The sequence below is a fragment of the Carettochelys insculpta genome, chromosome 1 (genome assembly GCF_033958435.1).
Source record: "Carettochelys insculpta isolate YL-2023 chromosome 1, ASM3395843v1, whole genome shotgun sequence".
Taxonomy (NCBI): Eukaryota; Metazoa; Chordata; order Testudines; family Carettochelyidae; genus Carettochelys; species Carettochelys insculpta.
The window spans coordinates 382,025,619-382,049,946 of NC_134137.1; the positions used below are offsets into that span (position 1 = coordinate 382,025,619).

Sequence of the window (24,328 nt, forward strand, 5' to 3'; positions counted from 1 at the left end):
GAGAGGCTCTCAAATTCAGCAAGGAACCACAGAGGGGTGCTTGGTGAGCCCTGTGTGTCCCCTCTACCTGCTCCCCACATCCTCTCTTACCTGGCCTTGCTTCGGCTGCTTCTCCTGAGTGTGTGCACGTCGGCCTCCTTCTCCTCCTGCACCCGCTGCAGAGATGGGGAGCGGCTGTGAGCACTCCGGGAGCTGCCTGTGCTCACCAAACTGCTGTCTCCCACCCCAGCCCCAACAGCAGCTTCCTGCATCTGCACCAGCAGCTGTGGGGGCAGGCTGCGGAGCGAGGGCACTGGTGAGTAGGACGGGTGGCTCTCGGCTTTCAAATTGTTGTCACTGGCAGAACGCTGCAGCATGCGGGGGGAGGAGAGGCCTCCTGTGCCAGTGATCCGTCTCCTCTTTGTGTAGCTGGGAGTTTCTCTAAAAGGCACTGCAAGAAAGCAAGCAAAGAGAGTCCCATCAGTTACCAACCATGCAAGAAGCTGAACGCAGCTTTGTAGCAGTCAATGTCCCTGAAAATATTAATTTCTACCAACAATTGATGTTGAACACCACGAGAAAATGCATGTTCTGGTTTATTTCCACTGCTGGCCTCTTGCTCTAGGGTTACCAGGTGCTGCAAGCCAGTGCTGATAAGCAGAATGACTTCCTGGAGACACAGGTCACCCATCATGCCATGTTTTTGTTAATTAGGGTTTAAGATAATGGAACAAAGGTGAGTCTCACCCAATTCTGTTTGTCCAGAAAGATAGTGAGTGTGCAGATCTTGGTGTAAGGCCCTGTGCTGGGAAGTGGAGTGGAAGTCCTTTAGAGCAGGCGTGTCCAACCCGCGGGCTGCATGCGGCTCTGGACAGCTAGTAATTAGGCCCCACAAGATCGTAAACCTTTAACATTATTATGTGATTTATATACATTAACTATATTATATATTTTATATGCGGCCCAAAACAATTCCTCTTCACTCAGATTTCCAAGACCAGCATCTGAAGAAGTGAGTCTGTGCTCACAAAAGCTCATTCTCAAAACTTTTCTGTTAGTCTATAAGGTGCCACAGGACCCTTCGTTGCTCTTCACTCAATGTGGCCCAGGCAAGCCAAAAGGTTGGACACCCATGCTTTAGAGGGAACACAGGAATTGCCAAACTGGGTCATACTTATGGTCCATCCATCAAGTCCAGAATTCTGGCTCTGCCAGCACTGCCAGCACCCGCCTGTCAGCCTTTCACTGGGATGAAAACTGAACAGTTGAAGGGAGGCGTGTAAAAGAGACTATCCCTCCAGCATCTTCACACCTCTTGTTGGACTGACTCTTAGGTGCCCTGTCATGACTCCAGGCTCCCTGTGCCCTGAGCTCAGAGTAGCTGCTGCCATCCCCAATGTTCACACCTGGAAACTGCACTTTCTGTCATTCCTGGCTCCACTCCCTCATCCTCCGGCCCTGTCCTCAGGCACAGGGAGCTCACTGATAAGCACAGTAAGTGCTCTTTACTGGCCACTGCAAGAATACCCCAGACCAATCCAGACTTGATGAACAACCACATGAATGAACTAATTTAGAGTTTCTCCTGGACCTGCCCACAACTCTGAAACAGCCCTATGCCAGCTGGCAAGCCTTAGAGTTCCCTATCTAACAGCTAGTGCCCAACCGCTGGAATTCCCAATAATATCCCATATCAGCTCTCAGCATCCCAAAGGACCGGAGGAGTCCTCAATGGTTGGATGACTGCCCCAGGAGCAAAGCACAGGTCTGACTTCCCAACAACTGCCTACACAGCACACCACTAACTGAGCACATCAAGCAACACCCTCCACAGCCCCTGCCCACCACTCCCACCCCTCTCCTCTCCCCCACTCACTGCTCAAACATGCCAACATCCCCCGCTCCTCCTCTGTACCTTTGGATGGAGTGTGAATGGAAACTTTGACACTTGGGAAGCCAGAGACACCTTTTACCTCAAAAACAGCAAGAAGTCCTGTGTTACCTTATAGCCTAACAGATATTTTGGAGCATAAGCTTTCACGGGCAAAGACCCTCTTCATCAGAAACATGAGCGGGTCCAGAGGAGGGTCTAAATATATAGTCTCATGAAAAGGAAGGAGTCCCAGTCAAGAGGAGGGGCCAGAGTTGACAAGGTCAGTTCAGTGACAGAGGATGTGGCCCATTATCAGTAGCTAATGTGGAGCTGTGAACATCAAGAGAGGAGAAACTACTTTTGTAATTGGCCAGCCACTCCCAGTCTCTGTTCAGTCCTTGGTTGATGGTGTCAAATTTGCAAATGAATTGCAGCTCTGCATTTATTCTTTTACATAAAGATGTCACTAGTGTAGATACGTGAGCAGAGCTGGCACCAAGCTTTTTTGCTGGGATTGTTTCCAGGTTTAGAGTTACTGTGGTGAGGTCTATACTTGCTGGTGAGAATTTGTTTCAGGTTGGCGGGCTGTCTATTGGTGGGGACTGGTGTTTCTCCCCTTTTTATCTGTAGATAGATAACCTGTAGTGTAAATAGTTTCTTTGTTCATAGTCACAGTAGAAGCTGTAAATGAAGTCCTCAGTTGAAACTGTAAAGGGCGCGATCCATAGTCTATGCAGACTGAAGGATGCCTACCTTGTTAGTAGTTAGTCATTAGCTGCTGCAACAAACCTTGGTGCCAGCTCTGCTGACATATCTACACCAGCAACATCTTTACATAAAAAAATAAATGCAGAGCTGCAATTCGTTTGCAAATTTGACACCATCAACCAAGGATTGAACAGAGACTGGGAGTGGCTGGCCAGTTACAAAAGCAGTTTCTCCTCTGTTGATGTTCACAGCTCCACATTAGCTACTGATAATGGGCCACATTCTCTGTGACTGAACTGACCTTGTCAACATGGGCCCTCTTCTTGACTGGGACACACTCCTCTTCGAGTCTATATATGTAGACCCTTTTCTGGACCCACTCATGCATCTGACGAAATGGGTCTTTGCCCACGAAAACTTATGCTCCAAAATATCTGTTAGTCTGTAAGATGCCACAGGACTTCTTGTTTTTGAAGATACAGACTAACTCAGCTACCTCTCTGATACCTTTTACCTCAGTGAAGAAAACATTATGGACATTGTGGAGACTGGACAGATGGACATGAAGGGAAGCATCAGAGGCCTTTTCTACACTAGAGATTGGTCTACACAGGTGACTCAATATGCATCTTTTTACTTAGTCCATATTGAAACCACTTGTTCACACACAACACAATGCATCACAGTGCATTGACTCTGCATTGTTCTGGCATTCTCATTCCAACTACCAAGTGAATTAATCTGTGCTGCTATCCATATGCATGAAATGGTGCTGCAGACTGGACAGATGGACATGAAGGGAAGCAAATATCACAGAGGTAGATGTGTTACTCTGTATCTTCGAGAACAACAAGAAGTCCCGTGGCACCTTATAGACTAACAGATATTTTGGAGCATAAGCTTTCATGGGCAAAGACCCGCTTCGTCAGATGACATCAGATGTCTCATGCATCTGATGAAGTGGGTCTTTGTCCACAAACTCTTATGCTCTAAAATACTGTTAGTCTACAAGGTGCCACAGGACTTCTTGTTGTTCATGAAGGGAAGTGGTCTTTCAACAGCTGACAGCATTTCAACTGCTTTCCCCTCTGCTTTGTCGGAGATTGTTTCCCTGTAGGCCCTACTCTTCCCTTGAATTGAGTTGATCAGATATTCTGTCACCCATTTATAAGCTGTGTATTGCCAGATTTTGTCAAGACTGCATGAGCACTGAATCCCAGAAGCCTGTAGCACTACTGGCTGCCTTCCCCCAGGCATGGCCAGAAAGAGTCATAGGGGAATGAGCATGAGGAGGCTAGTGAAATGACCTCCCCTGAAAGCAAGGATCCCTTTCAGATTTTGATGTAGGTAATAGGAAAGGTAAACACAGTTCCCTCCCTGAAGCAACCAACCCCAATTTCCAGGCCAGGGCTGATCCTATGTAGAGAGCCTTGGCATGTGAATCTTCCTGTTACTTTATTAGTTTATTATTTAAGTTTGAATTTAGTATTAGTAAGTTACACTGCCATATTATCTTCTCTTCTGGGTGACCCTGGTAGCAGTCAGTGAAGGCAGATGTGAGCTAAACACTTTTCTTTATGCAGGACCACTGCACCATCCCTTCCTTGTCCTATGCTGGCCATTCAGCCCCCATGCATGCACCTTTCTGAAGTAGTGGCTACTTCCAAAGGCACTGAGTACCGACCATGTCCAGGCCCAAACCATAGATGGTATATAACTATATATCTATTTTCTTTCCCCTTCCCACAGCTGGGCCGATTGCCCTTGTCAGCCTGGTGCATGGCTGGGAGCTCACTGTTCCAGTAGAGCAGGAGAGGGAAATACCACACACCTGTCTCAGGAGACAATGCAAAGAAGGAAGATTCTGCAGTGGAGTTTGTCCCAGGTCTTTCAGCGAGCGAGATGAGAGGCATGTGGCGTGTAGCCAGGGGCATGTGGTTGAATGAGCAGGAGTACTTCCTAGCTTAATTGCTGGGAGCAACCTGTGTAGTGAAGATGAAACGATGCGAGACAAGAGCAAAATAAATCTTCATCTAAGAGGCTCTGAGGCACAACCTCTGGGGTCACAGCAGGGAGGATCATTCACAGATCAGTGTAAGAGAGATGAACTGAGAAGGGAAAGCAGGAACCATGCATCACGTGGCGTAAGAAATTGGCACGATTTAGAAGAGGGCTGAGCAGACGAGTCCAGCGAGGGGGGGACTCAGAGCAGAAACCAGGGTACAACCCTAAAGTGAGAACTGGTACACAGAGGGCAGAGCAGGCCTTGCTGGACATTCACAGTCCGCAGCTGGGAATGTCACCTACTCGGCCTGCAGTTCAGGTGAGGTACAAAGAAGGTGGCTTTGGAAAGTCCTTGGCCAGACCTGGTGCCTTGTGAACATGAGACATGAAGCATGCAGGGTGTAAATTCAACACTTCACGAGGCAGGAGGGTCCTACAGCTCCAAATTCAGGAGATGAGCAGGGTGACAAAGCAAGAGGATCCTTTGGCTGTTTACTGAGACAGCAGCAAAGCTTGATGGCTCTCGAGGTCTCTCCTCCACCTCCCTGTGGTATGGCGGTACTTTGTCACCCTCTCCCAAGGAGTAACTGGTGTATCACAGTCAGATCCCTGCTCATTACCCAGCATGGAATTGCAGCTGTATAGGAAACTTCTATGCAGTGTACATCATTGGGTCCTCTCCTTCTGTAGGTGGCCTTGTTAATTCTAGAACCAGAGAATTGGAAGGGATATCAAGAGGTCACCAAGTCTAGCCCCTGCATTCATAGCTGGACCAAACACCATCTAGACCATCTCTGACAGGTGTTTGACCTGCTCTTCAATATATCCAATGATGGAGATTTCACAGTCTCCCGAGGCAATTTATTCCAGTGCTTGACCACCACGGTAGGAAGTTTTCCTAATGTCCAACCTAAACCTCCCTTGCTGCAATTTAAGCCCATTGCTTCTTGTCCTGTCAGCAGAGGCCAAGGAGAACATTTTTTCTCCCTCCTTATTGTGACACTCTTTTAGGTATTTAAAAGTTATGTCCCTTCTCAGTCTTCTCCAAAGTCAACAAGCCGATTTCTTTCAATCTTCTCCCACAAGTCACATTTTCTAGACCTTTAATAATTTTTTCTTGTTCTTCTCCGGATTTCTTTCCTGAACTGCAGTGCCCAGCACTGAACACATTACTCCAGTTGAGGACTAACCAGCGCAGAGTAGAGCAGAAGAATTACTTCTTGTGTCTTGCTCACACCATTCCTGTTAATACTTCCTAGAATGTTGTTTGCTTTTTTTCAACAGTGTTGCCTCATATTTAGCTTGTACCCCACTATGACCCCTAGATCCCTTTCTGCAGTACGCCTTCCTAGGCAGTTCCTTCCCATTCTGCATGTGAAATTGATTGTTCATTCCTAAGTGGAGTAATTTGCATTTGCCCTCATTGAATTTCATCCTACTTACCTCAGACCATTTCTCCAATTTATCCAGATCATTTTGAATTACGACCATGTCCTTCAAAGCACTTGCAACCCCTCCCAGCTTGGTATCATTCTTCAGTTGACAGTGGTGTGTGAGACTATGGATTTAGGGAGGGGATGATGGAGGCCAGGGAGACCCTGTGAAACTTTCCACTTCTTCTTGAGGCACTGCAGGTCCAGGACAGGTTTTAGACCCTCTTTTGCTTTTGGGATTAGGAAATGGCAGGAGTAGCATCCTTTCCCTCTCAATTCCCAAGGGACCTTCTCCACCACTGCCAGCTGTAGGGAATATTCTGCTTTCTCAGTGAGGCATTGCTCTTGAGAAGGGCCACTGAAGAGAGACAGGGAAGAGGGTCTGGAAATTGCAGGATGCAACCCAGAGATACAATGCTGAGCACCCAGCAGTCCAAGGTTGCTCACAACCAGGCCAAATGTTAGGGGCATAGGGCACTGAGGAAAGAATACAGTGGATCCAGGAAATTGAATGTGGCATTGCCATTAACCACACCCTCAAAATGTGCCTCAAACTGTCAGGAACAGTATTCCTGATGATGCTACAGCCCAATTGGTGGCAGAGCTTTGCAAGTTTGTACTCGCCCACAACTACTTCAGATTTGAGGACAATTTACACCTTCAAATATGTGGCACCACTATGGGCACCCGCATGGCCCCACATGCCAAATTTTTATGGCTGACCTGGAACACTTCCTCAGCTCTCGTCCCCTAGCGCCCCTCCTCTATTCATGCTACACTGATGACATATTCATCATCTGGACCCATGGGAAGGAGGTCTTGATTCCACTTCGACTTCATAAGAACATAAGAACATAAGAATGGCCATACTGGGTCAGACCAAAGGTCCATCCAGCCCAGCATCCCATCTGCCGACGGTGGCCAATGCCAGGTGCCCCAGAGAAGGAGAACAGAAGACAATCATCAAGTGATTTATCTCCTGCCATCCATCTCCTGCCCTTGTTATGAAGGCTAGGGCACCATACTTTATCCCTGGCTAATAGCCATTTATGGACCTAACCTGCAAAAATTTATCAAGCTCTTTTTTAAACCCTAATAGAGTCCTGGCCTTCACAGCCTCCTCGGGCAAGGAGTTCCACAGGTTGACTGTGCGCTATGTGAAGAAAAATTTCCTTTTATTAGTTTTGAACCTACTACCCATCAATTTCATTTGGTGTCCCCTAGTTCTTGTATTATGGGAAAAGGTCAATAATTTTTCTATATTCACTTTCTCCACACCATTCATGATTTTATATACCTCTATCATATCGCCCCTCAATCGCCTCTTTTCCAAACTGAAAAGTCCCAGTCTCTCTAGCCTCTCCCTATATGGGACCCTTTCCAAGCCCCTAATCATCTTAGTTGCCCTTTTCTGAACCTTTTCTAATGCCAATATATCTTTTTGGAGGTGAGGAGACCACATCTGCACGCAGTACTCAAGATGTGGGCGTACCATAGTTTTATATAGGGGAAGTATGATATCTTTTGTCTTATTATCGATCCCTTTTTTAATAATTCCTAACATCCTATTTGCCTTACTAACTGCCGCTGCACACTGCGTGGATGTCTTCAGAGAACTATCCACTATAACTCCAAGATCCCTTTCCTGATCTGTCGTAGCTAAATTTGACCCCATCATGTAGTACGTGTAATTTGGGTTATTTTTTCCAACATGCATTACCTTACACTTACCCACATTAAATTTCATTTGCCATTTTGCTGCCCAATCACTCAGTTTGCTGAGATCTTTTTGTAGTTCTTCACAATCCCTTTTGCTTTTGACTGTCCTGAACAACTTGGTGTCACCTGCAAACTTGGCCACCTCACTGCTTACCTCATTTTCTAGATCATTGATGAACAAGTTGAACAGGATCGGTCCCAGGACTGACCCCTGGGGAACACCACTAGTTACCCTCCTCCATTGTGAAAATTTACCATTTATTCCCACCCTTTGTTTTCTGTCTTTTAACCAATTCCCGTTCCATGAAAGGACCTTTCCTCCTATCCCATGACCACCTAATTTACATAAAAGCCTTTGGTGTGGGACCGTGTCAAAGGCTTTCTGGAAATCTAGGTATATTATGTCCACTGGGTGCCCCTTGTCCGCATGTTTATTAACCCCTTCAAAGAATTCTAACAGATTAGTTAGACACGACTTCCCTCTGCAGAAACCATGCTGACTTTTGCCCAACAATTTGTGCTCTTCTATGTGCCTTGCAATTTTACTCTTTACTAGTGTTTCTACTAATTTGCCTGGTACTGATGTTAAATTTATCGGTCTATAATTGCCAGGATCTCCTCTAGAGCCTTTTTTAAATATTGGTGTTATATTGGCCGTCTTCCAGTCATTTGGTACCAAAGTGGATTTAAAGGATAGGTTACAAACCACTGTTAATAACTCCGCAATTTCACATTTGAGTTCTTTCAGAACCCTTGCGTGAATGCTGTCTGGTCCTGGAGACTTGTTACTATTCAGCTTATCAATTAATTCCAAAACCTCCTCTAATGTCACTTCAATCTGAGTGAGTTCCTCAGATTTGTCACCTAAAAAGGCTGGCTCAGATTTAGGAACCTCTGTAACATCCTCAGCCGTGAAGACTGAAGCAAAGAAATCATTTAATCGCTCCGCAATGGCACTGTCTTCCTTGATCGCTCCTTTTATATCTTTATCATCCAAGGGCCCCACTGCTTTTTTAGCGGGCTTCCTGCTTCTAATGTATTTAAAAAACATTTTACTATCAACGTGAAGCAAATTCTCACCAGCAACTATTCACCACACCACAGTAACTCCAACTCAGGAACCAATCCCTGCAACAAACCTCGGTGCCAACTCTGCCTGCACATCTACACCAGTGACACCCTCACAGAAATGAAACATATCAACCACACCATCAGAGGCTCATTCACCTGTACATCTATTAATGTAATATATGCCATCATGTGCCAGCAATGCCCCTCTGCCATATATATTGGCCAAACTGGACAGTTTCTCCATAAAAGAGTAAATGGATATAAATCAGATAGCAGGAACAGTAACATACAGAGACTGTTAGGAAAACACTTCAATCTCCCTGGACACTCAGTAGCAGATTTAAAAGTAGCCATCCTTCAACAAAATAACTTTGAAAACAGATTTGGAAGTAGTAGGCATCCTTCAGTCTGCATAGACTACGGATCGCGCCCTTTAAAGTTTCAGTTGAGGACTTCATTTACAGCGTCTATTGTGACTATGAAGACCCACACGAGAATGACAGTCCTTGTGCATCTCTTGCAGATGTGGTGGGTGTCTGGCAAGTCCTCATTGTGCTTTCTGTGCGCTCGCTTCTCCTCTGCTAGCTGTCTGACCCTCATCTCGCCCTTCTGAAGGCCTTTGTGTAACCCCTGCCTCCATCTGCTGTGGTCATCTGCTAGTTCTTCCCAGTTGTCCAGCTCGATGTCTACCTCTCTGAGGTCTCTCTTGCAGACATCTTTGTAGCGCAACTGGGGGCATCCGGGAGGTCTTTTGCCAGAGGCTAGCTCACCATACAGGATGTCTTTTGGAATCCTTCCATCATTCATCCTGTGGACGTGGCCAAGCCAGCGGAGCCGCCGCTGCCTGAGGAGGGTGTGCATGGTTGGGATTCCAGCTTGCTCGAGGATGGCCGTGTTGGTCACTCTGTCCTTCCATGATATTCCAAGGATGCGCCTGAGGCAGCGCAAGTGGAAGACGTTCAGCCTCTTTTCCTGGCGGGCATACAGGGTCCAAGTCTCGCTGCCATAAAGGAGGGTGCTGAGGATGCAGGCTCTGTAGACTTGCATTTTGGTGTGAGTGTACAGCTTGTTGTTATTCCACACTCTCTTGCTGAGTCTGGACAGAGTTGTGGCTGCTTTTCCGATCCTCCTATTTAGCTCAGTGTCCAACGACAGGGTGTCAGTGATGGTGGACCCGAGGTAAACGAACTCGTGGATGACCTCGAATGTATAGTTGTCAATGCTGATTGATGGGGATTCAGCAACATCCTGACCGAGTACGTTCGTCTTCTTTAGGCTGATGGTAAGCCCAAAGTCCTTGCATGCTTTGGAGAACTGATCCAGTAGTTTTTGAAGCTGGTCTTCTGTGTGAGACACGACAGCAGCATCGTCTGCGAACAGCATGTCTCTGATGAGGACTTCTCACACCTTAGACTTAGCTTTCAGCCTTGCAAGGTTAAACAGTTTCCCATCAGATCTTGTGTGCAGCAAGATGCCCTCTGTTGAAGATCCAAAGGCATGTTTCAGGAGGAGTGCGAAGATCCTGAACAATGTCGGAGCAAGCACACATCCTTGTTTGACGCCGCTCCTGATTCTGAAAGCATCCGATAATGCGCCGTCATATTGGATGGTTCCTCTCATGTCTTCGTGGAACGACTGGATCATCTTGAGTAACCGTGGAGGACAGCCTATCTTGTGGAGCAGTTTGAACAGACCATCCCTGCTGACCAAGTCAAAGGGCTTGGTCAGGTCGATGAAGGCTATGTAGAGTGCCTTTCGGAAGATTCGGAAGAGAAACTGCTATACTACAATTCATTTGCAAATGACACCACCCATTAAGAATTGAACAGAGAGTGGGAGAGGCTAGCCAACTACAAAAGCAGTTTCTCCTCTCTTGGTGTTCACATCTCCACATTATCTACTGGGACTCCCTCTTCTTCATGAGCCTGTACAATTAGACCCTCCTCTGGAATCTCCACTTCATTGCATGTGATGAAGCGGGTCTTTGATCATGAAAGCTTATGCTCCAAAATATCTGTTAGTGTATAAGGTGCCACAGGACTTCTCATTATTTTTACCCTCAAAATGAGCACCTCTGGCCTTCATGGTGTTTTGCCACGTCAGGATGAGTTGGTGAGTGGAAGGTAGAGGGGTTGCAATGACTAATACCCATGTATCTGTCCTTTCCCCTCTTGGAGCTCTGCTGAAAGGCCCAGGCCTAGGACATGGTGGCAAATTGACCTGCTTCCTGGCTGTTTTTGGTGTATGCAGGCCCAGCAAGTGGAGGGTTGCTTAAGAGTCCTTGAGCCTATGCAGCCTTGCATCAGTCACTTGGAGAAAAGTCTTTTCCCATCAAACAGCAGGTCTTGGATGGAGGACTGCATCTCCTGGGACAGGTCCATGATTTGAAGCCAGGAACCACACCTCAAAACCACACCAAAGCTGACCACCCTGGCCACCAAATCAGTCACATCTCAGCCTGGCCACTGCTGTACCCTCCTCTATGAGGGCAGTGAACTCTAGGGTCAACTACTGGGGTAGAAAGTCTTTGAATTTACAGAGGAAGTCCAATAAATTAAAGTTAAACCTCCTCAATAAAGCCTGGTGGTTCACCACCCTAAACTGAAAGGTGGCCATTGAATAGATTTTTCTTCTGAAAAGGTTCAGCCTTTTGGCATCCTTATTGTTGGGGGTACAACTTGCTTCCCTTGTCTGTCTTTCTCACTGGCCAGAGATACGAACAGCTAGATGGATTATAAAGTTATGTGAATCTCTTAGGGACTCTGAAATATTTCTTTTGGGCCTGCTTGGAGGTGGGTGGGATACCGGAGGGGGTTTGCCAGAGGGCCTTGGCTATTTTTAGAATTCCCTCAGGTGCTGAATAAAGCACCTCTGCAATGTCCTCCACCTCTATGGCCCAGTTTTCAGCAAGCCTTCTGACTCAGGCTTGGTGTCCCTTAAAGTAATCTGATGGGATGGCCCCAGAATGCCTTAACAGTAACAAGGATGAAGACAGAACTGCCAGGGAGGGCATGGACATTGTCTCCTGTGGAGGAAGGTTCTTTTACAGTGGGCTTACATTTCCCCAGCCCAGTGTGTGATTCAGCTCCACACTCTGTGCATGACACCATTGGTTCCAGGGGTTGCTTTTCCGAGGGCAAGTGTTACAAGAAGGGCACTGGTATAAAGTGTTTCAATATGGCCACTGTGCAGGCCAGGTTGCCACTATGAGAGCAAATGAGCCTCTGCTGTGGTGGTGAGGGACTGAATTCCCTTTCCAACACAGATGAATTTCTTACCACTCCCTCCTAAGAGGGACTGGACCATCCATCTGCTGACCGGACCTGCAATCTTGTGAGGTGTGCTGTTTACCGGGAGCTTGAACTCAGGATGCAAAACTGCTCAAGCCTTCGGAATACTACCCCTTCCTACTTCTGCATGTGGGAACTAACGATATGGCCAAGAATGACCTTGAGCGGGTTACTGCAGATTATGTGGCACTGGGAAGAAAGGTCAAAGAATTCGGAGCGCAAGTGGTGTTCTCGTCCATCCTTCCTGGAGAAGGGAAAGGGCTAGGTAGGGACCATCGAATTGAGGAAGTAAATTCATGGTTACGCAGGTGGTGTCAGAGAGAGGGCTTTGGATTCTTTGATCACGGGATGTTGTTCCAGGCACAAGGATTATTGGGAAGAGATGGGGTCCACTTAACCAAGAGAGGAAGGAGCACTTTCACAGGTAGGCTTGCAAACTTAGTGAGGAGAGTTTTAAACTAGGTTCACTAGGGGAAGGTGACCAAAACCCTGTGGGGAGAAAGGAACTTGGAGGCCAGGAAGAAACGCAAAGAGAAATGTACAACAAAAGTGGACCCCTTGTTCGAGTAGTGAGGGCAGGGAGATTGACTGGCTATCTAAGGTGTTCGTACACCAATGCCAGAAGCCTGGGAAACAAGCAGGAGGAATTAGAAGCCCTGGCCCAGTCCAAGAACTATGATTTGATTGGGATAACAGAGACTTGGTGGGGTGACTTGCATGACTGGAGCGCTGCCAGGAAAGGGTATAAACTGTTCAGGAAGAAGAGGCAAGGGAGAAAAGGAGGAGGGGTTGCACTGTATGTAAGAGAGCACTATGATTGCTTGGAACTCCAGTACATAGAGGGAGAAAAGCCTGTTGAGAATCTATGGGTCAAGCTTAGTGGTGTAGGCAGCACTGGAGATGTGGTGGTTGGTGTCTGCTACAGGCCGCCGAATCAGGATGATGAGGTAGATGAGGCTTTTTTTGGACAACTGAGGGAAGTTTCCAGATCGTAGGCTCTCGTTATCGTGTGGACTTTAATTACCCTGACATCTGTTGGGAGACCAATATGGCGCTACACAAGCAGTCCAGGAAATTTCTGGAGAATGTTAGGGATCACTTCTTGGTACAAGTGCTGAAGGACCCGACCAGAGGTCGTGTGCAGCTTGACCTGCTGCTTACAAACAGGGAAGGTAGAGGTGGGTGACAACCTGGGAAGCAGTGATCATGAGATGGTAGACTTCAGGATCCTGACCAAAGGAAGGAAACAGAGCAGCAAATTATACACCTAGGACTTCAGAGAAGCAGACTTTGACTCTTTCACGAAGCTTATGGGCAGAATCCCCTGGGATGCTACTGTGAAGGGAGAAGGAGTCCAGGAAAACTGGCAGTATTTTAAGGAAGCCCTGTTGAAGGCACAGAAAGAAACCGTCCTGATGCTCAGCAAGACAAGTAAATATGATAGGAGACTAGACTGGCTTACTGGGGAAATCCTTGGAAAACTTAGGCACAAAAAGGGAGCTTACAAAAAGTGGAAACTTGGACAGATGTCTAGGGAGGGATATAAACATATAGCTTGAGAATGTAGGGCAGTTAGGAAGGCGAAAGCACAACTGGAATTGCGACTTGCGAGGAATGTGAAGGATAACAAGAAAAGCTTCTACAGTCATGTTAACAAGAAGAAGGTGATCAGAGAGCGTGTGGGGCCCCTCCTGGATGAGGGAGGTAACCCAGTGACAGATGATGTAGGGAAAGCTGAAGTACTTAATTCTTTCTTTGCCTCTGTCTTCACAGACAGAGACAGCTCCCGGGCTAATGCGATAAGTGATGCACTGTGGGATGAAGGTGGACAGCCTTTGGTGGGGAAAGAACAGATTAGGAGCTATCTAAAAAAGCTAAACATACATAAATCCATGGGCCTGGACCTAATTTGTCCTAGGGTTCTGAGGGAGTTGGTGTATGTCGTTGATGAGCCCTTGGCCATTATCTTTGAAAAATCATGGTGATCAGGAGAGATCCCGGATGATTGTAAAAAAGCAAATGTAGTGCCCATCATTAAAAAAATGGAAGGAGGATGATCCAGAGAACTACAGGCCGGTCACTCTTACATCAGTCCCTGGAAAAATCATTGAGGGGCTCCTCAAAGAAGTCATTTTGAGGCACTTGGAGGAGGGGAAAGTGATCAGGAATAGTCAGCATGGATTCATGAAGGGCAAGTCATGCCTGACCAATCTGATTAGTTTCTACGATGAGATAACTGGCTCTGTGGATAGGGGAAAATCAATGGATGTGATTTATCTTGACTTTAGCAAAGCTTTTGTTATGGTCTCCCACAATATTCTTGTCTGCAAGTTAAAGGAACGTGGATTGGATAAATGGACAGTAAGATGGATAGAAAGCTGGCTAGAACGTCGGGCCCAGAGGGTAGCGATCAATGGCTCGATGTCGGGATGGTGGTTGGTTTCTAGTGGAGTGCCCCAAGGTTCATTTCTGGGTCCTGTTCTGTTCAACATATTTATCAATGACCTAGATGAAGGGTTGGATTGCACCCTCAGCAAGTTTTCACTAAGCTAGGGGGAGAGGTAGATACGCTGGAGGGTAGGGACAGGGTCCAGAGTGACTTAGACAAATTGGAAGACTGGGCTGCAAGAAATTTGTTGAGGTTCAATGAGGACAAGTGCAGAGTCCTGCACTTGGGCCAGAAGAATCCCAAGCATTGTTACAGGCTGGGGTCCTACTGGCTCAGTAGTAGTTCTGCAGAAGAGGACCTGGGAATTGTAGTGGATGAGAAGCTCGCATGAGTCAACAGTGTGCCATTGTAGCCTAGAAAGCTAATGGCATATTAGGCTGCATCAAGAGGAGTGTTGCCAGTAGATCCAAAGAAGTAATTGTTCCTCTTTATTCAGCTTTGGTGAGGCCACATCTGGAGTACTGTGTCCAGTTCTAGGCCCCCATTGATAGGAAGGATGTGGATACACTGGAGAGGGTCCAGTGGAGGGCGACCAAAATAATTAGGTGGCTGGAGCATATGACCTATGAAGAAAGGTCGAGTGACTTGGGACTGTTTAGTCTGCAGAAGAGAAGACTTGGGGGGAACTTGATAATAGCCTTCAACTGACTGAAGGGAGGTTGCAAAGAGGCTGGAGAGAGGCTGTTCACAGTGGTCACGGATGGCAGAAAACGGAACAATGGTCTCAAGTTGCGGTTGGGAAGGTCCAGGTTGAACACTGGGAAAAACTTTTTCACTAGGAGGGTGGTGAAGCATTGGATTGGTCTACCCAGGGAAGTAGTGGAGTCTCCATCCCTGGAGGTGTTTAAGTCTCACCTTGACAAAGCCCTGGCTGGGCTGATCTGATGGGTTTGGTCCTGCCTAGGGCAGGGGGCTGAGCTTGATGGCTTTTTTAGGTCTCTTCCAGCTCTATTGTTCTATTGTTCTATGATTCTATGACTAGGGTTGGGTCATCGAAACTGGTGCTTGATGGCTGACCATAACCATGTGGGAGCGATGCCTCAGATAAGGGGGCTATCTTTCCAGCGATGAGTGTCAGGAGTGGGGAGGTCAGTGCTCCAGTGGTGTCTGGCCCTGTAGGTGAGGGGAATGGCGTACCAGTGGAGATCTACACATAGAGGTCGGCTGGCAGGAGGACTATCAGTGCCAAACATATGGTGACCAATGTCTTCCCATAGACTATCTGTGCAGTATTGATTGTGACCACGAGCACAGTGCTGGCAACTATGTCACCCAACAGGAGACCGAGGCTGTGAAGGATCTCAGGATCTCAGCCATGGAGATGTACAATGCCGGCTCTGCTCCAGGAACCAATGGTGTTCAGCTGCCCTCTGGGCAGATCTCATGGCTGCCTTATCCCCATGGGGAACCATGCCAAGGTCCAATATCATGCACAGCACCAGTGACACCAGGAGAGCTCTCTGATCCATGGCCACTCAGGTGGTCACAAATGTTGATGGTCCCTCCAGGTATGGCGGTCCTCTACTGCTCCCTGAGAGTGGAAGTGGATTCCTCACAGATTGGGGAAGAAGGGGTGTCTCACCAAAGAGGCATCCCCTTGAGGTTCCACAGTAGGAAGATAACCCAAAGTGCCCAGCACCACTTGACTTTTCTTGCCCACTGCCAGGGGGGCGGTCTCATTTCTTCAGCTGCTTCTTGGATACCTGCAAAGAGGAGCAGCCCTGCACACCAAGCCAAGGTGCTGAGGACAGAATCAGAGCAGGAAGACTCTGATGCCAGGTGAAGCACTACCTCCATGAGGACAGCCCTTAGCTGACTGTTATGCTCCTTTTGAGTTCCAGGATGAACATCCTTGTAAATACAACATTCTCCCTTCGTGTTCAGCTCTCTTGAGCGTTTTAGGCAGTTGCTATGGAGATTTCCAATGGGCGTAGGCCTACTGCAGGGAGAACAAGGCTTAAAACCCAGGGACAGGGGCATGTCTCATTCCAGGGCTAAGTCTCCACTGGGACTCTAACTTACAACACTACTTAACACCTATTTAGTGACTACACAAACAAAACAGCAGGTCATGTAGCACTTTGAGGACTAACAAAATAACTTATTAGGTGATCAGCTTTCGTGGGACAGACCCACTCCTGCAGATCTGAGACAGCGCTGTACTGGAAATAGCGCCTTTGTGACTCTTTGAAGTGCCGTGGGATGGCTTTTTTGTTTTGTTAAGATACAGACTAACACGGCAACCTTTCTGTTATTATTAGTAAACAAACTACGTAGAAAACTAACCGCTGCGAGAGTTAGAGAGAAAACAGCTATCCACTTGCAAGACAAGGGGAAGCCACTCCACCAACCTCCCTAGGCTGTAGAAAGGAACTGACAAAGCATAGGGCCAGTGGCATGAGCATAGCATGCCGGAAGCCACCACTGCTGAACCTACAGATACCACTAAGGCAGTATCTTTGACAACTATACCTGTGAGCATGCACACGTTTAGAATGGGATGAATATGAGCAAACACTCAAAGAATACCCGCTGGCCACCTAACCTGACCAGTTCAAAAGGCAAAGGGGCAGAATGACACAGCTGCAGCCTGCACCACACAGGTGTCAGATTTTAATGAGAAAACATGCTTTTGTGAAAAATAAAAATGTTTGATGAGGACATGATTACAGGAAAAAGAGTTTAGTTAGCACTGAAACCCATAAGGGTACAATGAATTCAGCTCCCTCCCAAGGAATAAATGCCCCATGTGCATTCATACACTACAGCAGCTTTGCTCTGGTGGTAGCAAAGCTCTTACTAGCTTTTCACAAACTTACCCAGAGAAAGGCTGGCAGCAGCAAATGCTTCAGGAGATCAATGTAGACCCCTACCTATTCTTCTCTGCACCTTTACCATGTCTGCAGATGTGATACAAACACAATCTAAGGTGGAAATAATGTCCAGTTTTGTTCAGAGATTATGAGGGATCATTCTTTGGGATAGTGTGTGAAGCCTTTCACTCCTGTAGCCTTTCTGAGGGGACCATCCGCATAGAACATATCACAGCATTTCTCACTTGCCTGCCCCTCTGAATAAGAGCAGTGTCTGCCCTGTCACTCGTCTCAGTGTAACATTACCCAGGCCAAGTCAGGCTAAAGGGGATGCAGAGAAGATTACAATCCACCTCGCTCCCAGCTTCACCTGGCTAATGCCACCAGCATCATGCGCACTTCTAAGGTACCACCCAGCCTGCCTGTACGGAGGAGGGGAGAGTTGCCTGGGACCCAGTGTTTCAAAGGGGTCTGGAGGTCTGGAGAAGGCCACTGCTGCTTTGACAGCCACGGTGGCCAGAGCTCCAGGACTCTTTGAAGCGGCGTGGCGGGAAGGAAGCCGTGCACCATGGTCTAGATGGCACTCAGGATTACTGCCCTTGTCCCATCCCCAGCCACCTGTGTCCCACCACTTCCAGGGCCATGAAGCTGAGTCCTCCTTCCCCCACCCTGCAGGGCCTGCAGTGGCTGTTAGTCCTGCTGGCACAACACAACTGCAAAGACAGATGGGGAACTCAATTTCCAACACCATCCACAGAGTGGGGAATACAAATACCAACCCATCCCTCCCCATGCTTCCCTGGCCCCTAGGCATGGCAGCCAAATTGACCAGTATTTACTGTGCAGGTAACAAGCCCAGTGCAAACACCACTCACCATTTGAGCCTCACTCACACCTGGGAAAAAACTCTGGGCGATAAGCCAGAAATGCATGTCAAAAGTGTCATCACAGCCTCCCTAGAACATTAACAACACCAGCTTGCCATTTTTGTTAAATACAGCCACATTTATGTCCCCTGCAGAGGCCACACCCTCAAGCACAGGGCTCTTCTTAACATGGGAACAGCTGATAAATCTGAGAGGAGAAAAGGGAAAACTGGTGACAATATTGTCACCTGTAGTAAGTACAGGCCCAGCATGAGGCCTTAGGCCTGAACTAAAGTAATGGTCAAGACTTTGCTAACAGAAAGCAAAGTGCAGCTGTAAGCTAAAGGAATGCATTGCTCACAGAAGTTGGCAAGAAGAGGGTTGATGTTGCATAAACTTATCTACCTAGCATACTGAAGTATGAACATGGTACCAGAACACCCTACCCTGGAACATTCCACAGATAAGAAAGAACAGGCCGACCCATCCCAATGACAGGGTCAAAAGGGTAATATGATGGATAGAGTTGTTTTGTTCGAACCAACATGTACAAGGTGAGAGGCGGCACCTGACTACGTAGAAGTGTTGTACCTCAATACATCAGGAGTGATGTGTAAACTGTTTGTACCTGTGTATAAGAATGTACCCCTGGGGTGTGGTCTGGGTCCGGCCGAGGGGGCAGTGGAAAGTCCTGCCACTGACTGAGCCGAGTCCATTGACCGTGGGTGCATATTTGTAGCATGCCCTGACTTAGACTAAGAAGTCTACAGGGAACCACTGTTGTGTCCAATACTGCAATACACCTGGCAGACATGCCTTTGCACCTTACTAGACTCTGTGGTCAGTGGGGGTTCTCTTCGGGTCTGCTGTGTCGGCTATCTGCAGAGCTGGGGCAACACACAGAGGGAACACACACATGCAGCCAAGTGATACCAACATTGGAGAGAGCAGAGCACCACGCTGGTAGCATCTGACAACATCACCGACATCATGACACAGTCCCAAAGAAAATCAGAAAGGTGAACCAGTGGTTGCAGCATCTGAGGAATGACTCGGGACCTGACAAATGCTTTTGAGGAAGACATTGCCAATGGAAAAGGGCTATTACCAAGTCCAAAAGACAGGGAGATACAGATCCCTGGCATCAATACAAAGCCAAGACGTCCTGGCATAGCACGTCACTTTTGAGACAATAGGTAATGCAGTACTGTAAGCCAACAACCTGACATATTATGCAGGCACTGGGCAAATATCAGCTACTGGTCGCAAAAGCTCCTACTCCCTGCTGTACCCCTGCGGCACTGCTCCCACAGCCCATTCACCTCCCACAGCCCATCTGAGAACACGAGCGCCTGTGACCTCTTTTGATCCCTCTATTCCTCTTAGTACCTTTGAGCATTGACACTCTCTGCCACAAGCCCTGCAAACCAAAAGAAGCAGAGGCAAAACATGTACTGCCTGTGACTTTGAGCCTCCCCACCTCTTCTGTTGTTCCCAGCATTGCACTGTTGCATGTTGCGGTTTTGTTTCACTGCTGGTTTAATTAGAGGATTCTTTCTGTAGCCAGATAGTAGACTGATTTTAACACATTGTTTCATAATCCAAAGCAACTGTTTCAGTTGCAGATTCATTTATGTTTCTTAATTAATACATTGTTCAATAATACAAACCTTTACACTTTCACTCCTGAGAACACAGCAGTTCATTTTACGCAGAAAACACTTAAGTTTGCACTAATTCATAAGGTTTTCTAAACACACATAGACAAAGACACAAGATACAAGACGAACTGCCACAACATTTCACATCCATCACCTGCACAGAACACTAACTGAACAAAAACTTCCAGCCCTCACCAGCTCCAGGGGTTACAAAGCTGCAGACTTTCAGGCCTGAGACTCAACGTAAGAGCAATAGCCAATCCTGACAACAATGCCCAGGCTGTTTGCATTTTGTATCAGACATCTTCCCAGCTGCTCCAAGCACCGAGCAAGTCTCCCAGGATAACCAGAGAAATGGCCACACCATTAATGTCCATCAAGTTCCTAAGGGCAAAGGATCTTTTCTCCATTAATTTAAGGAGAGCTGAGTTTCAAAAGATCATAGACAGCATGGTGGCCCCTTCAAGCCCACCCTCCATTTATGTGTAGGAAGCTGCCAGAGTGGTTGACAAGTCCTTGGAGCACCATGGAGAAAAAAAGTCCCTTTCTGTTTATGAGTTCTGAGCCTGGATGGGCAGAGGGGGGACAAACACATGGCTCCCATTAATCACCCCAATATATTTTGGGAATTCCAGGGCACCAAAGCTGTCAATAGTTCCTGAACACTACTGTGACTTCTAACTCGGTTCAACAGGACTGTTTCCATGGCATCACACATCTGCACGGCAATGGCCGAACCAGCTGATATCCTTATGTCAAACTGACGTGTTTTGGACTGGCAGTATTTGGGACGGGCTAGTTTCCAGGGTGGAGACAGATGAATCATGGTATTTTTTTAAACATTTGAATGTACCTGCCTTCTGCCATGTCTCCTGCAATGCACAGGATGCACACTGCTTAATATCTCAGCAAAGGAATACGGGCTACCCTGTAGAGAACACCATGCCCCCATTTCAGAGTTTACTGCTCAATGTGTACCCAAGGAGGAACAATGACAGAGGACATATCATCTGTGTACACACTATTACCAAGGTGTGTGCTCTGTATTTACTCAATGTGCCACACAAAGCTATGGATTAAACCCCACATTAGACAAATCCTAGGAGAAAACGTGTTTTCTACACTGTGCTAGTTAACACATTTCAAGTCAGTGAAGACATCCTGCCTGTTGAAGGAAAAGGCTCAGGTAGGGATTGTCAAATTTTGGAAGTAAATGTTTGGTTGTGCAGATGGTGTCAGAGAGAGGACTTTCGATTCTTGGACCATGGGGCTGATGTTCCACGCAGAAGGATTGCTGGGAAGAGATGGCATCACATAACTAAGAGAGGGAAGAGCATCTTTGCAGATGGGCTTGCAAACTAGTGAGCAGGGCTTTAAGCTAGGTTTGTCAGAGAATGATGACCTAAGCTGTGAGGTAAGGGGGGAAGTGGGATAACAGGAAGAAACACAAGAAGAAAGGTACCCCAGAGGAGGATCTCCATTTGTACTGCAAAAGGGGGGCAACTGGCTAGTTATCTTAGGTGTCTGTATGCAAATGCAAGAAGCCCAGAAAACAAGCAGGGAGAATTAGAAGTCCTGGAACAGTCAAGGAACTATGATGTGATTAGAATAATGGAGACACAGTCTCACATGACTGGAGCACTGTAATGGAAGGGTATAAACTCTTTCGAAAGGAAAGGCAGGAGAGAAAAGGTGGAGGAGTTGTATTGTATGTAGGAGAGCAGTATGATTGCTCAGAGCTCCAGTCTGAAATGAAAAAAGCCTGTTGAGAGTCTCTGCTTTAAGTTTAGAGGTTGATGGGTGATGTCATGGTGGATGTCTGCTGTAGACCACGAGATCAGGTGTATGAGGTGGCTGTGTCTTTCTTTAGCTAACTAACAGAAGCTTCCAGATCACAGGCCCTGGTTCTCTTAGTGGACTTCAGTCATGCTGACATCTGCTGGGAGACCAATACGGCAGTACATAGATAATCCAGCAACAAAGGGTCCTGTGGCACCTTATAGACTAACAGAAAAGTTCTGAGCATGAGCTTTCGTGACCGCAGACTCACTTCATCAGATGCTGTTCTTGGAAATCACGACAGCTCATGCTCAAAACTTTTCTGTTAGTCTATAAGGTGCCACAGGACCCTTCATTGCTGTTACAGATCCAGACTAACACGGCTACCCCTCCGATAATAGATAATCCAGGAAGTCTTTGTTAAATACTGGGGACAACTTTCTGGTGTAAGAGCTGAAGGAAGCAAGCAGGGGCCATGCTCAGCTCAAGCTGCTGCTCACAGATAGGAAAGAATGGGTTAGGAGCTATTTAGAAAAGCTAGACACACACAAATCCATAAGTCCAGATTTAATGCGTCCAAGGATACTGAGGGAATTTGCAGATGTCATTGTAGAGCCTTTGGCTATTATCTTTGAAAACTCGTGGAGGTGGGGAGAGGTCCCAGATGATTATTAAAAAGGCAAATGTAGTTCCCAGCTTTAACAAAGGGAAACAGGACAATCCAGGGAACTATAGACTAGTCAGCCTTACCTCAGTTCCCTGAAACATCATGGAGGGGACCCTCAAGGAATCCATTTTGAAGCACTTGGAAGAGGGGAAAGTGACCAAGGTTAGGCAACATGGATTCATTACGGGCATGTCATGCCTGACCAATCTGATTAGCTTCTGTGATGAGATAACTGGCTCCGTGCACATGGGGAAGTCAATGGATGTGATATTCCTTGACTTTAGCAAAGCTTTTGATACAGTATCCCACAATATTCTTACCCATAAATTAAGGAAGTATGGATTGGATACATGGACTGTAAGATGGATAGAAAACTGGCTTGGTGGACAGGCCCCATGGGTAGTGGTCAACGGCTCAGTCTGGCTGGTGGCTAGTTTAAAGTGGAGGGCCCCAAGGATCACTTCTAGGGCCAGTGCTGTTTAACATCTTTATTAATGACATGGATGAGGGGATGGATTGCATCCTCAGCAAATTTGTAGATGACACTAATCAAGGGGGTCAGGTTGGTATATTGGAGGGTAGGAATAGGGTCCAGAGTGACCCAGATAAATTGGATTGAGCCAAAGGAAATTTCATGAGGTTCACCAAGGAGAAGTGCAGAGTCCTGCACTTGGAATGGAAGAATCTCAAGCACTGAGACCAATTGGCTAAACAGCAGTGCAGCAGAAAAGGACTCGGGGATTACAGTGGATGAGAGGCTGGATATGAGTCAACAGTGTGCACTTGCAGCCAAGAAGAATAATGGCATATCGGGGTGTATTAGGAGGAGCATTTCCAGCAGATCTAGAGAAGTTATTATTCCCCTCCACTTGGCACTGGTGAGGCCACATCTGGAGTATTGCGTCCATTTCTGCACCCCCCCCCCCATACAGAAAGGATATGGATGCATTGGAGAGGGTTCAGCAGAGGTCAACAAAAAATATTTGGGGGCTTGAGCACATGACCTATGTGAGGCTGAGAGGCTGAGAGATTTGGGCTTATTTAGTTTGCAGAGGAGAAGACTGAGGGGCAATTTGCTAGCAGCCTTCAACTTCCTCAAAGGGGGCTCTAAAGAGGATGGAGAGCAGCTACTCCCAGTTGTGACTGAAGGCAGAAGAAAGAGGAAGTGTCTAAAGTTACAGAGGAAGAGGTATAGTTTGGATATTAGGAAAAACTATTTCACCAGGAGAGTGGTAAAGCACTGAAATGCATTATCAAGAGAGCTGGTGGAATTTCCATTCCTAGAGGTTTTTATGTCCCAGCTTGACATATTCCTGGTTGGGATGATTTAGTGGGGGTTCATCCTGCTTTGGGCAGGTGGGGCTGGACTAGATGACCTCCTGAGGTCCCTTCCAACCCTGGAATTCTATGATTCTATGAACCGGTAGGGGAAGTAGATGAGGCAGCAACCTGGGCAGCAGTGATCAAGAGATGGTCAAGTTCAGGACCCTGACCAAAGGAAGAAAGGAGAGCATCACAGACCAGACCCTGGACTTCAGAAATGCAGACTCTGACTTCCTCTGAGAAGTGATGAGCAGGGTCCCCTGGGATGCTAACATGAGAGGAAAAGGAGTCCACGAAGTCCAGCTTATTTTAAAGAAACATTTCTAAAGGCACAGTAACGCACCATCCTGATGCACAGTAGGAAAAGTAAATACAGAAGGCGACCAGACTGACTTAACAGAGAAATCTCTGCTAAGCTAAAATGCAGAAAGGAAGCTTACAAGCAGTGGAAACTTGGAAAGATGATTAGGGAGGAGCATAACGATATTTCTCAAGCATACAGGGGTGTAATCAGGAGGGCCAAAGCCCAATTGGAGTGATGTGAAAGGGAACAAGAAAGGGTTCTACAGGCATGTTAGCAATAAAAGGCTGGACAGTTAAGGTGTGAGACTGTTACTGGATGAGGGAGGTAACCAAGCAGCAGATGATGTGGAAAAAGCTGAAGTACGCAACGTTTTTTTGCATCTGGCTTCA

At 47.1% G+C, this 24,328-nt stretch overlaps 1 protein-coding gene across 6 annotated transcripts in view; it reads right to left on the reverse strand.

Moving 5' to 3' along the window:
* The window catches only part of SHANK3 (SH3 and multiple ankyrin repeat domains 3), an 857,838-nt gene that overhangs the window by 452,042 nt on the left and 381,468 nt on the right, over positions 1-24,328 (reverse strand). For all 6 annotated transcript variants that reach the window (XR_012642513.1, XR_012642514.1, XM_074976815.1 and 3 more), the window contains exon 12: positions 91-430. Coding sequence is in view for 4 of the 6 variants with exons in the window: in XM_074976815.1 (XP_074832916.1) it covers positions 91-430 (340 nt within the window). In the remaining 2 variants the exon portion in view is untranslated. The remainder of the gene's footprint in view (positions 1-90; positions 431-24,328) is intronic.